This window comes from Macrobrachium nipponense, chromosome 19 (assembly GCF_015104395.2).
Source record: "Macrobrachium nipponense isolate FS-2020 chromosome 19, ASM1510439v2, whole genome shotgun sequence".
In the NCBI taxonomy this organism is placed as follows: domain Eukaryota; kingdom Metazoa; phylum Arthropoda; class Malacostraca; order Decapoda; family Palaemonidae; genus Macrobrachium; species Macrobrachium nipponense.
In genome coordinates, this window is record NC_061088.1 from 55,516,093 (window position 1) to 55,531,595 (window position 15,503).

The window sequence follows — 15,503 nt, forward strand, 5'->3', positions numbered from 1 at the left end:
CCAGCGATTTCTTTGTCTTTTATCCAGATGAGGAGCAGCCGTTCCATCTCGTCGTGCACATGGCTCCTCTTGCTGGACAAAATAGTGATGCCTTTCGATGGTGTAGTTGCTTTGATGGCATCCTTCTGTTTAAGGATGGTGCCTATTGTCGACGGATTACGGCCGTATTCCTTTCCGATCACACTCAATCGCATACCAGCTTCGTACTTCTTTATGATCTCCATCTTTGTCTCCAGAGACAGCATGCGCTTCTTTCCGTGAATTTCAACTTTCTTGGGACCCATGACTACGTTAATTTACGTAAAGTTACACAAATACGTAATAATACAGTCTTCGCACAACACGATAATATGTACTGCAACGAAATCACTAACGAATTTACGTTACTAAACGAAATCGTTGGAGCGAACGAATGCCGATTGCGTACGGTAAAGTTTCGGGTGCGGGTTGCCGAGCTAAGGGACGCCAGCGCGTACGTATAGAAGATGCATGATGGGAGGGATGCTGTCCAATCAGAGAGAAGGATCTCATGGCTTGGCTAGCATCAGGAACCAATGGGAGAGCAGGAGGATGGTGGCGAGTCTACTAGCACTAAGATGGCGGCGTGCGGCGCGAGTTTCAAAATTGTTATCGGGCGAATCTCGGACTTTCAGAAACCTTTCGTATCTTGAAAACTTTTCGTGTGTAGAGCAGTAAAAATTTTCGCATTGGCTTTCGTAACTTGGATTTTTCGTAAGTTGAGCCTTTCGTATCTCGAGGTACTACTGTAACTTGATTAGTTTTCACATTGGTAAGAGTAACGGTTGTAGAAGTGTTCACTCATAGCTGTAAGCCATATATTTTTAAGGGTAACATGGTAAGATGACTTTGAAATGATATTAAAGTGTTTTAGGATAATAATTTAAGGTATACTCCAGTGAACCCCCCATATTCGCAAGGGATGCATACCAGACCCCTGTGTATAGCTAGAATCCACAAATACTTAGAACTGCCTTCTAAAAATGCTTATAACTGTCTTATCTTGAAAATTCAAATACCAAATGTATATGGAAAAAGAAACCCACAAGATTACTGAATATAACTTGTTTACTTGTGATTATTTACATAGTATAAACACTCAAGTACTTTCAAGCCCTAGCTGTGGCTGTTTCTCAAGAGATGTGTAGGTGGTCAGACTGGGTTAAGGCCCAGCAGTCTTCTGTAACTTTTTGTTAAGCTGTCATTTGCGTGATGGCTGTCCTGGTTTCCATTCTCTTGAGAGTTGTTAATCCCCTCTTGTTGTTCTGGTATCCTGAGCTGATGGTCAATGGGATTAACCCTTAGTCATGAATGGGGGCCTGTTAGGAACAGCTTGAAACTGCATCCTTGATATTTTCAAGACACCCCAGTTAAGTTTATCTTTGTGATATCACATAAGACTCGATTTGCATTCGTTTCATCCCATCATCACCACAGGTCATATAGTATTGCTAATAGGAAGGGGTTTGAATCGGCATCTTCTCCATGATTTTTTTCTTCAGTTGTCTGACACAGTGGAGGCATACATTCCCTTTACTTTTCTCCTTACTGAGTGTCTTTCCATGGTTCATTTTCCATTGCATACCTATTGTTTATGGAAGTGCCCATCTTCAGGAGATTCTACTATTTCAATCTCATTACTCATGGAATCATATTTGATTTGTTGTTCCCAGCCCCCATCATTTTGTTCCTTGGACTGGATTTCTGACAGCTACAAAATCCTTCTGGGTGTCTACTGTGACCCTCATAGGAAATGTTGATTCTGGCTATTTTATGAGTACAGTAATGTGTTCATGCAAACATTTTTACAGTAAAACTAGTCATTATACAAACCCAGTAATTATAAACCATTTCCTCCTCCTTTCCTATTCTCTTTAGGTTGAAGGACGTTATCTGTTATCCATGTAACGTCCCTGTCCTAGTGGTCTGGGTGATTACGATTAAGCACAGAAGTGGTATTGCAGATGTTAGTTCTTTAACTCCTGTTTCAAGTTCCAGTATATCTGGTTCTATTTAAGGGACCTTGTCAGGGGCACCATGGGCTTAGCATATGCTTTCTAGGTCTAGTAAACAGTCTCATTGCCAGATTGATAAATCTTGTCTCTTTGCCCAATTAAAAGGCCCTTCCCAGTTTGCTGTGATCTCCTTTTGTCTTAGTCACAATAGACTTGAGTTGGGCAAGAATTTTCAAGAAATGACTGGACACTTGCTTCAGCAGTGTCTGAAGTAGTATTCGCCATCTTGCTTGGGTCCTGTGCCTCATCACCAGGCAGTTTAGAATGACATGGCTTGTTTCATAACCGACAGGTAAGTACTTATTTCCCCGAGATGCTTCTTTTTTGGAATCATCAAGGGTTAGTGATAAGCACACTTCTGAAGACCTTGTTACTTATGGTATGTAGGAAAGGACAATCATCTACACATCACTGCCTCAGAAATGTGTGGAGTACCTTTGACTCTGCAAGCATTCATGGACTTTTAGATGAAACACCCAAGAATGTTTCTTACAGCACAGTGGCATTGGTTTAACAATTCTTGCCGAGTGGATAGGCATCAGGTACTTCTCTCTCAAAGATGCTCCTGTTGTGATTGCACAAAGGTAGCATAGTAAGCATATGCCTGAATACCTTGTTGCTTAGGGTGTTAAGGCCTCTGAAATGAGAGCAACATCTTTGAATCTGCAAGCATTCCTAAGACACTTGATGAGACATGGAGTAGTCTGTTTAACAAGCAAGGTGCCAGACATCACCCTACCCCTGTGCATATTGGCAAAGCAGACATATGAAGGCATAAGTTCCATAACATAAAATGTCCTTTGGGTTCCTTCTGGTCAAAGGAATTGCTTGGCTGACCACCTTGGTGCTAAGGGCTGGTGGTAGAAGTAGGATGGTCCCTCTACTCTAATTTAACAGGAAATCATTTGGCGTTATGGAACACGAGGAATCAACTTGCTAGCACACTTCCAGCAGCCCAGGAACCATAAGGACACTTCAGCCTTCCCTCCTGGTTTCTTGATCCATGAGGTAATCAGGTGGATGTGGTTCTCCAGAGGACTTGAAATGACCATGGCAGCTCCATGTTGTTTAAATGTTAGTGGTGGCCATTCTACTGACCCATCTTGGCTGTGCATGGAGATCTTTTTATTTTTCTCTGACTCACTCTGCTTCTTTAGCCCCTTTTGTATCTTCTACCATGGAGATCTCGTCTCATGGCTGGAGACGACGAGAAAGAGGTGTCATAAGTAAGATTGGATTGGAGATCTAACTTAAAGTTGGCCAACATTAATTAAATTTTGGGGAAGTGGGACATCTTTTGTGATTGGAATCATGAGAGAAGTCCTCCTCTCATGCTAAAATAATTCTCAGCGGATTGCAGAATTCCTTGTCTTTACTCCCAGTAGGCTGTCCTCAAGGTCAGGCCTCTCTGTTGATATTCACTTTTTAGGGCTTGGTGAGGTCTCAGATAGAGACTTCTCATTTAAGATGATCTTCATGGTAACTTTGTTTCTGGCTTAGTTTAAGCAAATGACAGTCACTCATTTTTACTTCACTTTAAAGGGTAAGACGATTAAAAATGCATGGCAAACTCAAAACCCATGATAGTTCCTTGTTCTATGGTAAGTTTTTCTTTACCATCTTTTTTGGACTTATCAGTCAAGACTTTTTTTCTGTTGTTTTAACAGTCAAGACTGTTTTTCCCAGTATTTTAGGGATCAAAGCAGTGTTTTAATGATTGAGACAGTGAATTTTCTGATCTTGGTTGTATGATGCTTCATAGGCTAGCCTCAGAAACTTAGCCCTGTTTCTTGACATCCACTTCTCAGGCAGGAGAATTTGCCCAGGAACATCCTTAATCTAATATCTGATTGGGGCAGGGGGTCTTTTGTGTGCAGACTACCTTCTGTTTGAATCTTTGTACCTCGACCTATGGTGGCTACTGTATATCACCAGGTGAAGATGCTTTGGCCCCTCTGAACAAGAATAACAGCTTGCCTAAGTTATGGATAAGCTTTCAATGGGGAAGCATGAAGCAAATTTGGGATGTGCTCTCTCTCTCTCTCTCTCTCTCTCTCTCTCTCTCTCTCTTCTCTCTCTCCTCTCTCTCTCTTTCACATTTTCCTTTTGCCTCCTCCCTTCCAGACCTGTGGATCCAGGCTGTGTATGTACTGATCTGGCTAGATGCATGTAGTTACACAAAGGTTGTGTTTTGCGAATTTAACCCCCTCCAGTTTAATGTTACGTAATAGAACTGTCAAGGGGCGACATGTTGAGTTATCTTTTGGGCTCTTGTAATGACTATGGCTACTTAGTGGCTTAGATATCCCTTACGTTTAGATGGGAATGATGAGACTCCTCCTGAGATTTTGTCAAAACAAATACCAGCTCTGGCACAGATATATATCACATTGGTTATACAATTTGTATGGGAGGTTATAGAACTCAATGTTGGGAGATAGTCTACTACATAAAATGCAAAAGTTTTTGTTCTCATTAGAACAAACATTGATTTAACAAAAATAAAATTTTGCAGATAAACAAACCTTACGTCTTTTACCATAATCAAACCTTACGTCTTTTACCATAATCCAACCTTAACCTACCCTGTATTTATCCCAGTAACCAAAGGAAAAAGTGAGGCCAAGCAGACTTTTGAATGAGTAATTATGCCCCCTTCACCCACCTACTTCTTCATATGACTATCTTGTTAGCTTATTTAGTAACAAAACCAACTTAAGGGGGCTGGCCGGAACCCTTATATATGGGGGTATAGGGTGAAAAATGCAAAGTCATGAAAAAAGTCATGGAGCTTCATATGGCAATTGAGAAAACGTATACGAAATATTTCGTCAAAATTCCTCTTACTTTCGTAGTTACAGGGTAATTAGTTAACGTAACTCAATAAGCCTAAAACATTGATCCGTACAAGAAAATGCAATATTTCTTCTGTTATCATAAATTTTGATAATTATTGTCAAAGAAATTGGGAGAAATGGCATCTGTAGACATTCCCCGAGTCGAGAAGGGAGACTTCAGTCAGCTACCAAGTTCAACCATGATTCAGTGCGAGCACAAACCTCAAGTAGTCTACACGTTCGAGTTTCACCTCTGACATTCGCTTGCTTTTATGTATGTTTATCTATGTTTCAGCAAGAATTTCATCATGCCAATGAGGAAAAGACAAGGAAAACATCTCGGTAGCATACAGACGAAGAAAAATCGCTCAAGTATTATTACAGAATATCATAATATACGCGTAGTTAGTGAAGAGAGAGGGGGAGGGTTGCGTAGTAACACCCCCGTCTTGCCTGACAGCACACGTCACACTGTGCCCAAGGCTACGATCTTTGAGCAAAGAGGTCTTCATTTATGATAAATAACATAGTTTTGGTTTTTTAATACCCAAAATGGAATATGAAATTCATAATAATCATGATTTATTAAATTGTCGTTGTAAAAAGAGAGTACACCTTCGAGTTTCACCTCTGACATTCTCTTGCATTTACGTATGTTTATCTTAGTTTTGGCAAGAATTTCATCATGCCAAAGAGGAAAATACAAGGAAAACATCTCGCTAACATACAGAAGAAGAAAATTCGCTGTAATAAGCCGAGTTACTGAAGGAGAGAGAGAGAGTTGTGTAGGAAGGAGTGCCCAATCTTGCCTCACGCAGTCCCCCAGGCTACGATATATGAGTAAAGGGATCATCATTTATGATTAAATTATGATAAATAAAATAGTTTGTTCATGAAATTTACCTGTCAGATATATATATAGCTGTATTTTTCCGAATCCGACAGAAATTTAAACACTTACGACACACGCAGTGGGAGTCAGGTGGTTAGTACCCATTCCCGCCGCTGGGAGGCGGGTATCAGGAATCATTCCCATTTTCTATTCATAATTTTTCTGTCGCCGGTGCTGAAAACACCTGTTTTCAGTACCTCCGTCTTAGGATTTTGGAAACTTCATTGCCGCTAAGTATCCTAATTGTCTTTTGATTTATTTACTTGGATTTGTGGCTAGGCATACGCTATCTTAAATTGATTTGAATTTGATTCATTTTTGCATAAAATATCTGAATCTAGTTAGGCTAGTTTCAGACGGGGTTGTCTGCAAAGATAGGGTGTGGCTACCGAAAGCTTCGGTAGATTCGCACTTGGTATGTACGAGGGGTATGGGTCTTGCTTCTTTGTTGAGATTTGTCATGTAAGGAGTGTGAGACTTTGTCTATTCCGTAAGGAAGACGTATGATTCGTATGTACGCAATTAATCAGTAAACATGTCTAATTCCGTAAGGAAGACGTATGATTCGTATGTACGCAATTAATCAGTAACAAAAGTCAGGGTAGTGAACCTGCTAACCTTCCTGTAGACTTTATTTTGCATAACCCTGTAGTATGGCTACGGGCTATGTATATGTCTACGAGAGATGCTCGCTCTCCTTCATTGCTGTGACGTGCTACTTCTGTAATTGTTACTCCTAACCCTGCAGTGTTGCCTTCGGGCCCTAAGCAGTGTCTGTAGAGAAATTGCCCTTTCTCTGATACTCCTTCGAGTTCGTAACTTAGAATCGAAAGTGCTTGCTTTAGAGAGTAAAAGTGAAGTGCAGAAGTGCAGTGATACCCCTTGTGTAGTGGAGGGTGCGTCAGATCGGCCTCGTTTCGCCTCTAGGCCGGGACCTCTGCTTGACTCCCAGAACCAGGGAGAGAGCATGTCGAAAGCCGAAGGAGGGTTACGAGGAACCCCCACCGATCTGGCGTGCCTTCGGCAGTTTCTGATGAAAATCCCCAGACTGCCTAAGTGCGTGCACGTGCACGAATCCTGAAGGATTGCTTCTCGTCCTCCGAAGCGTCCTCCGAAGCGTCCTCCCCGCGCAGGGGTTGGAGCTTTCGGATGGACTCGCGCCCTCTAAATAGAAGCTTTATAGAAGAGGACGCTTCACGTCCTCTCTCTCTCTCTCTCGTTATGCGTTTCAGTGAGAAGTAAGAAGGCGAACGTCGCCTGAACTCGTGTCCGTCTTTCCACCGAGAAATACGTAAAAGAAGTCGTAGTAGCAGTAAGCTTTTGAGAGCGGACGCCCAAGCCAGGGGCGCGCGGGTGCACGCCAAGCGCGCGCCAGTGGACGCCGAGCGTGCGCGCCAGTGGACGCCGAGCGCGCTCCAGTGGACGCCGAGCGTGCACCAGCGCACGCCAGGTGTGTCGCCTGGCTGAACGTTTCTGTTGAACTCTTCAAGCTCTTGTTTCAGATTTGGGCTTAAAGAATTTTTACCTCTACCTTCGATGATACATTCTACCTCACCTGCAAAGAATGTGAAGTAGGCAGTGCTTCGGAGTAAGCTTAAAGTGAACAGACAACTTCTTCTTCGAAACCCAGCAAGACATCGGGTTTCGTGAATTCAAGAGGTCTCTGTCAATTAATATTGCGTTTCGCATAGGTGGATGGAGTTAAGGAAAGCTCAAGGGAAATTCTCGTTTGCTCTACCGCAAGCTTTGCCATTCTGCCAATAAATTTAAGTTGCCACTACCGCAGTCAAGACTTTGCGATAAGGCAGTTACGGGTTATAAAGGCTCGATGTCCTGCACGTCAGTACTCTCGGCAACGTTCAGTAGGATTCTTGCAAAGGCACTCATCAAAAGTACGCTCTTCAGGAAAGCGCAAGACAGGACTGCCTTTGCCATACTGCCAATAAATTTTAAGCTTTAGCAGGCATTAGTTGTGATACGGGAGAGGAAGCTGGTTGGAGAGTTTCTTCCTCTTCCCAGGATAATTTTGCCAGCTTTTTAGCCCATCTGAAAGGGCTTTTCAGATGATAGATTTTGTTAGTTCCTAGTCGGGACTACCCTGCCGAATTGAACATCGTCGTTCTACCTGACGTAAGCCCAGTCTCTTAACAGGATTCTTGCCCCTTCCTCGTTTGAGACGGGAATCGGAAAATAAAATGCTCGACTTCCTGGATTACGTTTTGTCAATTCAGTGACTTTCCCCCATTGACAATATACTATCGTTTTGTCAAGTAAGTGGGGTATCCCCTCATTGACAAAATATCTCTTTGTCCCGTAAATGGGTTAGTTCTCATTGACAAACATCTCATTAACTTGATATTGCGTAAGCGAATAAGCTCTTATTGACAAGATTCGGAAGAGCTCTCATTCGTCATTCGCAGACTCGTACAAGAAATAGACTTGTAGACTACGTCAATGAACCCTTATGTCCAATAACATAAGAAGCTTGAGCTGACTGCTTCGATTCTCCTAAGTTTTGTTCATGAAACTTGCCTGTCAGATATGTATGTAGCTGTATTTCCGAATTCAGCTATATATATGCCTGCCAGGTAAGTATGAACAAACTTTATTGTGATATAATTTCATATTTTGCCTTGCGTTATTTTATTTCTGGTTGGTTCAAGTCATATACGCTTGCTGTAGTTACCTCTTCGGATGGCAACCGAGAGGTCTATGGTCCATTTTAAGGACTTTATAATCGTTACTCCCTGCAGCCTTCCAGGAGTTTCCGATTTATCTTTTACCGTTGTATGGTAGTGTTCTGACGACACAAACGCATCTATATATTTAGCGTTTTCTGTTTCGCTTAAATATACCAGCTTGAGAGTCTCTTTATGCTAAAAATAACGGACCTTTTTCTTCATAGAATAGGGTAGCTGGCAACCCAGGCATAAAGTTAAGAGACGACTATGACGGACGATCGTAAGCTGCTGCTGTCACTGTCTTCTCCTCCAGTCCAAACGAGCCAGTACCAACTTGTTCGCTGTCATGCGCCGTAGGTTAAGCTCCTCTCTCCTGCGGGATTGACTGACTAACCGTATCTCTGTGCTGGCAGTTACGTCTCTCTCTCTCCTGCGGGATTGACTGACGAACTGTATCTCTGCCCTACAATCACGGACTTTAGCCTAAGATTGAGGGGATTTCTTACATGAATGAATAAACATTGCATTCGTTTGGCCTTAATATGTTCTACAGAGATATCTTACTCCTTTCGGTGCTCGTTACCGCACGGTATAGGACTACGAGTCTACCACAACATTGCACTATTATATGCACTCTTGCTTAGGCAAAGCGCAGCCTTATTAGGGAAGTAAACATACTGTGTGAGGGAATGGATGAGCTTGCTGGGGACCATTTCCTTCCTAAACAAGTTTGTTTCCCTGAATAGACTGCAATTCAGACCTCTGCAGTTTTTTCCTACCGGGAAACTGAAATTTTATTAAAGATCTAGGAATGATTCTGAACATCTCTCGGTGCGTTAAGTATCTCTTGAGGTGATAGAAAGAAGGTGCCGGACATCTGGAGAGGGTTTCAGATGTCCTGGATCATAATCTGAAAGAAGTGGAAGCAATTCAGTCGTCCCTCCAGTCCTCGAAACGAGTTTTTGGAACCATGGTCCATATCAACTCTGATCTTCCACAGCTCTCTCATATCTTAGGAAGTATCTTCTCTCGGTCCCGGTTCGGGTTTACGAGAAAGAGCCTATTATAACAACAGGCGTAGAATGGAACGATCCTCTAGAGTCTAGAGGTTCGTTACAGGATTGCAAAAGTCCGTTCGAATCGTCTCGATCGAAGGCAGCAACTTCTGACTTCCGAGTGGAATCTTTCTTTAGAAGTATGTTGAGAGTTGTGGAGACTTTAGGGACGTCCTTTCATTCATCTCTTCGCTAGGTTGAGGACGAAGAGGCTTCTTCTTCTCTGCTCCCTTATTCTCGATCCGGGAGCGGTAACATTAAACGCCATCCTTATGATATTGAACGGGGATGGATGTTTAGTCTCTTTTCCCCTTTTTCAATCGCTTAGGAAATGTAATAAGATGATTTATATCATCACAGGAGCGACAATGACGCTAATCGCCCCATGTTGGCCTTCAAGACCCTAGATTCACAGAGGTCACGTCCTTCCAAGGACCTTTTCCGAGAGAGTCGGTCTCCTTTAACACGAAAGGTACCTATAACCTCTCCGCTCTGAGTCTGACTACGTTCAGACTATCGAGATGTTGACAGCATAAGATTGCAGTCTTCCCTTTCCGTTTGAAGAATGGGATAAGCTGGCAGTCACAACTATTAAAGAATACGCAAATATGTTGTTGACGGCCTTTGGGCTCAGAGATTTGCTTCTGTCAAACAACAAAGCCCTTCACGATCTTTGAGTTCTGTGAAATCTCGAAACTCGCTCACCATCTACTTTTTGTCTCACCTGTTTTCTCGGAGTCAGACACTCGTGCGAGATCAGGAGACATATAGTAGCCCTGAGTTTCTTGTTGACGAAGTCGGTTGCGTTTATACACCCCCGATGATCGTTTAACATGAGACCAGGTTGGACTGTCAGGCATTCGTCCTTCGGGACTGAATCGCCTTTTTGCTCCTCGCTCCTTTCTCCTGGCACCAGAAGCTCGAGTCAGGAGTGGTTCAGGAGTTGATTCGCTAACGACGTTGGGTTGATTTGATACACCCCCCCAAGGTTTGCTTAGCTTGAATCGCCCAGGCAGTCCAGACACTCATCCTTCAGCGAAGAATAGTGCCTTATGGTCTTCAGGGTACAGCCTTGCTGTCCTTGATTCGTCTGACTGGTCAACTGGTCGGTCACCTGACGTTAGTACAGACGGACTGACTGTGCATGTCCAGATCGAAGCTTTCAAGATGGAACTTAGACATAGTCTGAAGTTCTTGATGTCAAAGCATTCGAACATCTCCTACCTGTTAACTTCTTGCATGTGATCAGGAAGGCATTTTTCTAACCACCCTAGATACGACAAAGAGGGTCAGTGAGATTTTAAGCCATCGTCACAAGTTTTGGCTTTAGAGAACACAAGGCGGTGTGCTCTCTAAGCTTTTTGTTATGGCCTAAGAATGGAAACCCGTTTTGTCCTTGGGCCAGGAGCTTGGAAGCAAGGATGGCACAAGTTAGGGGGCAGGAGCCAGAGAGAGTCCTGTGCCCTGTCAGGTCTCTCAAGTTTTATCTACATAAAACTCAAGAAAGTCGAAGTCGTACGGACAATCTGCAGTGTTCCGAAAAGACCAGACTTGCCCATATCGAAGAACACCCTGGCTTTATTGTTAAGGTCGTCTTTCAAAAAAGCTCCTTCTTTGTGTTTGCACAAAGATTTGAAATCTTTTGATTTGAATGCTCACGAGGTGAGGGCGCGGCCTCGGAAGCATTTCAACAGAGCATGGCACTCAGCAACATCCTGAGTACCATGTTTTAGCGAAGCAACTCTGTGTTCAATTCACACTCCCTGCGAGATGTGAAGATGGCATATGAGATCTGCTGCTCGCTAGGGCCATACGTGTCTGCAGACACAATCTTGGGGGCAAGAAGTACCACTCATCCTATCCTGTAGAAAATGGTTAGGAAGAGCTCTTATTTTAGTAGTTGAGTCGCCGACAACGGTGACTTCTTAACTCTTAATCCTTAGTTAACACACCTTAACTTTGGCTAGGTGGGTCAGGTGGTGATATATATTTTTATATATATATTTATTTTACTTCTTAGCCCTCATGGTATGGTCAATATGGTCTAGTCACGTCGTGGTCTCGCCCCTGTTGACAGATCATCTGGAGTGCACCAGCTATATAGGTCTCTACCTCGCTGGCAACTCTAGTAGCACAAGCAGACTTACGCGGCAGTAACCACGAAGTCAGCTATGCTAACAGGTAAGGAATCAAGATATCAATTATCTGCATATATATGTTTCCTAAAATCTTCTATTCTGTCTACTCCCACCACCAAAGGTGGGATTCAGCTATATATATATCTGACAGGTAAGTTTCATGAACAAAATGATATTGTAATGATACAATTAAGTTTGTTCATACTTACCTGGCAGATATATATAATCAAGTACCCACCCACCTCCCCTCAGGAGACAGTGGAAATAAAAATTATGAATAGAAAATGGGAATGATTCCTGATACCCGCCTCCCAGCGGCGGGAATGGGTACTAACCACCTGACTCCCACTGCGTGTGTCGTAAGTGTTTAAATTTCTGTCGGATTCGGAAAAATACAGCTATATATATATCTGCCAGGTAAGTATGAACAAACTTAATTGTATCATTACAATATCATTTTTGGTTTATTAATACACAAAAAAGAAATATACATTCATAATAATCATTATTTATTAACATTGTCTTTATAGAAATACGAAGGAAAACTTTGAACGCCCGTATCTCAAAACTATACTTATTGACCTTCAAAATCTATCTTCTCACTTAGTTTTAAAGCTATAACATTGGAATTTGGTATATAACTCAGAAAGACATTATAGAACGATCAAATCAAGCCCTTTTTTCCCGTGTTTGTTTCGTCTTTTTTTTATAAATTTTTTTCTCCTGATTTATAGGATTTATTTTTATACCATATTGAAAAATTCATATCTAGCAAAAAAATTACTTTTAGAGAAAAAAACTCCTCATTTGATTGGAGGTCTACATCAGGTCTATATATGGTAGTAATCCTAGGTCTTAATATTAAATATCAAGGGAGGAGATAGAATTTGAAAAATGGTTATTTTTGGGATAAATCGCCCTGGCTTCACAAAACCGAAGGGCAGAGGCGAAAGTCATATGTGGTTTGGAGATGTCCCAAGTCACCTTATTAAGTGGTATGAATATCAAAGTCCTGTCCTTAAAAAATGGCATTAGCTGGCCGGCCCCCTTGAGCCCAAAACTGCTCCGATATGAAAGACTTCATGTTTGTATATTTAGGGAAAGTGATGTTTACTTTTAAAATTACCATATTTTTAGGTGTTTCATAGTGTAGTCGCTGTCTCATCCTCAAGAAGTTTCAGAAAACTCCACCAAGGAATGTGCAACGCTATAGCTCCTTTCTGAAGGGGAAAAGCTTCCTTTATTTTTAGCTACATAGCAATTTAGGACCCATATGAGAAGAATCTCAGAGGTCACAGCCTCAGCAGAATTTCATACCAGGATCCACCTCAGCCACCTCTTCCTCTGCATCTGCCCTTGATAGGCATTCCATTTGTTGCTTTTCCTTTTCCTATAAGAGGGTCTTTTTACCATGTGCATAATGTCTTGCTGTTGTTGTTCTTTTGTGAGGAATCATCCCTTCTTTGAGAAAAAAAAATTTAGGGTTGGGTAAGGGGCAAATTACTCTTGTACAATTCTGTTGGCGGGCTTGCTTGTTAAGTTTTTAACCACAACAAGCTCCTCTAACAGGTCCTTACAAAAAGTTATTTATTTATGTAATAATGAAGTTACATTGGGAAGTGATTAGTTGGACCCTCCAATGTAGGATGCTTACCACAGGGTTCTCATAAGACTTAACTACAACTGCAACAATTGTTCTGGAACATTTTGGAAGTGTTTTTATGGCAACTTCCAGCAAGGTGGTAAAGTGGTGGAGCCTAGCATGAAATTCTGCCAAGGTTTTGCTTCAAGATTCTACTCATAAGGGTCCTAAATTGCTGTGTAGCTTTTCCCCTTCAGAAGGGAGTTCTAGTGTTGCCCATTCCTCGGTGGAGTTTTCTGAAACTTCATGAGGACTCAACAGCACTACCAAAAATAGGTTTTTCTTATGTCAAAACCAGTATTTTTAGACTAATGTCTTGTATGAGGTGCAGTTTTGCACTGTATTTGTTACAGCTCATTGGTTTTTTCTTTCCTTACAGTCATCCCAGCAGCTGGAAAAGAGGAGGAGGAACCACGAGATGTTTTACTAAAAATGTGGCGCACAGGGTTCACCGTAGATAATGGACCTTTGCGTTCATATGAGGATCCTAGCAATGCAGAGTTCCTCAATTCTATTAGAAGAGGGTATGTTAATAGTACCATCTTTAGACAACTTAATTTTGTTGTATTTCCAAAACCTGTTTTGTTTCAAAATACATATTGGAATCAAGCCAAATTATCAGTCTGTTCGCACAAACTTACAAAAAATTGCTTACGATGCTTCGGCAGGTAGCTTGTCGGCCACTTGCAGTGAGTGGCTGTAAACAAAATCATACCACCATCTTGGTGGCCTGTTGTGGTAACACGTAAACTTTGTTAATTTAAGATAAATATCTAGTTTCCTTTAAAGGTAAGTGTAAATTTACATATGATTTCATACTTTATTCCAGTAACACCATTTATTGTAATAATGACCATATTTTATTTCCATGTACAACTATGCTCAGAACTCATGCTACATGACTGCATGGGATCTAACATGCTCCATATTTATCTGTTATTCAATGCAAAAACATGATTATTGCATACAATAAGGCATTAATGTTTCATAAGGTAAGAAAATGTCACATGTAGCCAAATTTCAGAGAAAAAAAAACTTACAAAACATTTTCAAAACTTTTGTTCACACATGGCTGATGCATTTCACCAAAACAAAGTCGTCATCGAATCTCGGTTCAAATGTTAATAAAAAAAACGTCAACAAAATTTCTAAACATTATTATTGCTTCCACTGATTTCAGCATGTGAGGGGAGCGTATGTGACGTAACCTGTAGTGTTGGTGTAACAACAAACACCTGGTGTAACATAGATCTACAATAAGTAGCGACAATGAAATTATCTTGAAAACATTTATTTATTATTTGTTAGAGCAGTGTTTCTTAAACATTCTTGTGCAGCAGACCCCTTTTATTAAAATTACTCATGTAGTGGACCCCTTAGAACTTCACTCTTGAGTTTAAATGTGTTTTCAGGGTATAATATATATAGTACTAGAATTACTACTGAATTATTTATTAATGGCTTAACTTCAACATAAATGTTTACATTTGACTTAAAATAACTTTCACAACATTATTAACGTTGATATTTTGCACACAAATTTTAGTGAACTTAACCCTCTTACGCCAATTGGACGTATTAAACGTCGACATAAATTGTCTCCCGGGGGATGCTGGGAGCTCATGGATCAAGGCGTTGTTTTGTTTACAATCGTTACGCAGCCGCGCAAGCGGGAATTTCTTTCTTATCACACTAAAAAGTATCAGTGACACATCTCAGAAATTATTTTGTCACTTTGACATAATTTTTTTACACCAAAATTTCAACCTTCGGTCAACTTTGACTCTACCGAAATGGTAGAAAAACGCAATTGTAAGCTAAAACTCTTATATTCTAGTAATATTCAATCATTTACCTTCATTTTGCAACAAATGGAAGTCTCGCACAATATTTCGATTTATGGTGAATTTATGAAAAAACTTTTTCCTTATGTCCGCGCGATAACTCTTCCGATAAATTTTTTCGTGCGATTGTTGTAATGTTTGCACCATTTTAAATTTGCCGTTACATAAAGTTTTATATATGGAAATGTGCGCAATTTCATGCATAATACAACTAAAAACAACCCATGGTTGTAGCTTTTATCAGTTTTGAAATATTTTCATATAAATAACGATAAGTGCCAAAATTTCAACCTTGACTACCGAAATGGTCGAAAAACACAATTGTAAGGTAAAACTTATATTCTAGTAATATTCAATCATTTACCTTCATTTTGCAATAAT

General features: G+C 41.1%; 1 protein-coding gene across 4 annotated transcripts in view; it reads left to right on the forward strand.

Moving 5' to 3' along the window:
* Positions 1-15,503, forward strand: part of LOC135217090 (NSFL1 cofactor p47-like) — a 139,885-nt gene that overhangs the window by 93,317 nt on the left and 31,065 nt on the right. For all 4 annotated transcript variants that reach the window (XM_064252792.1, XM_064252800.1, XM_064252776.1 and 1 more), the window contains one exon: positions 13,658-13,802. In XM_064252792.1, the coding sequence (XP_064108862.1) occupies positions 13,658-13,802 (145 nt within the window). The remainder of the gene's footprint in view (positions 1-13,657; positions 13,803-15,503) is intronic.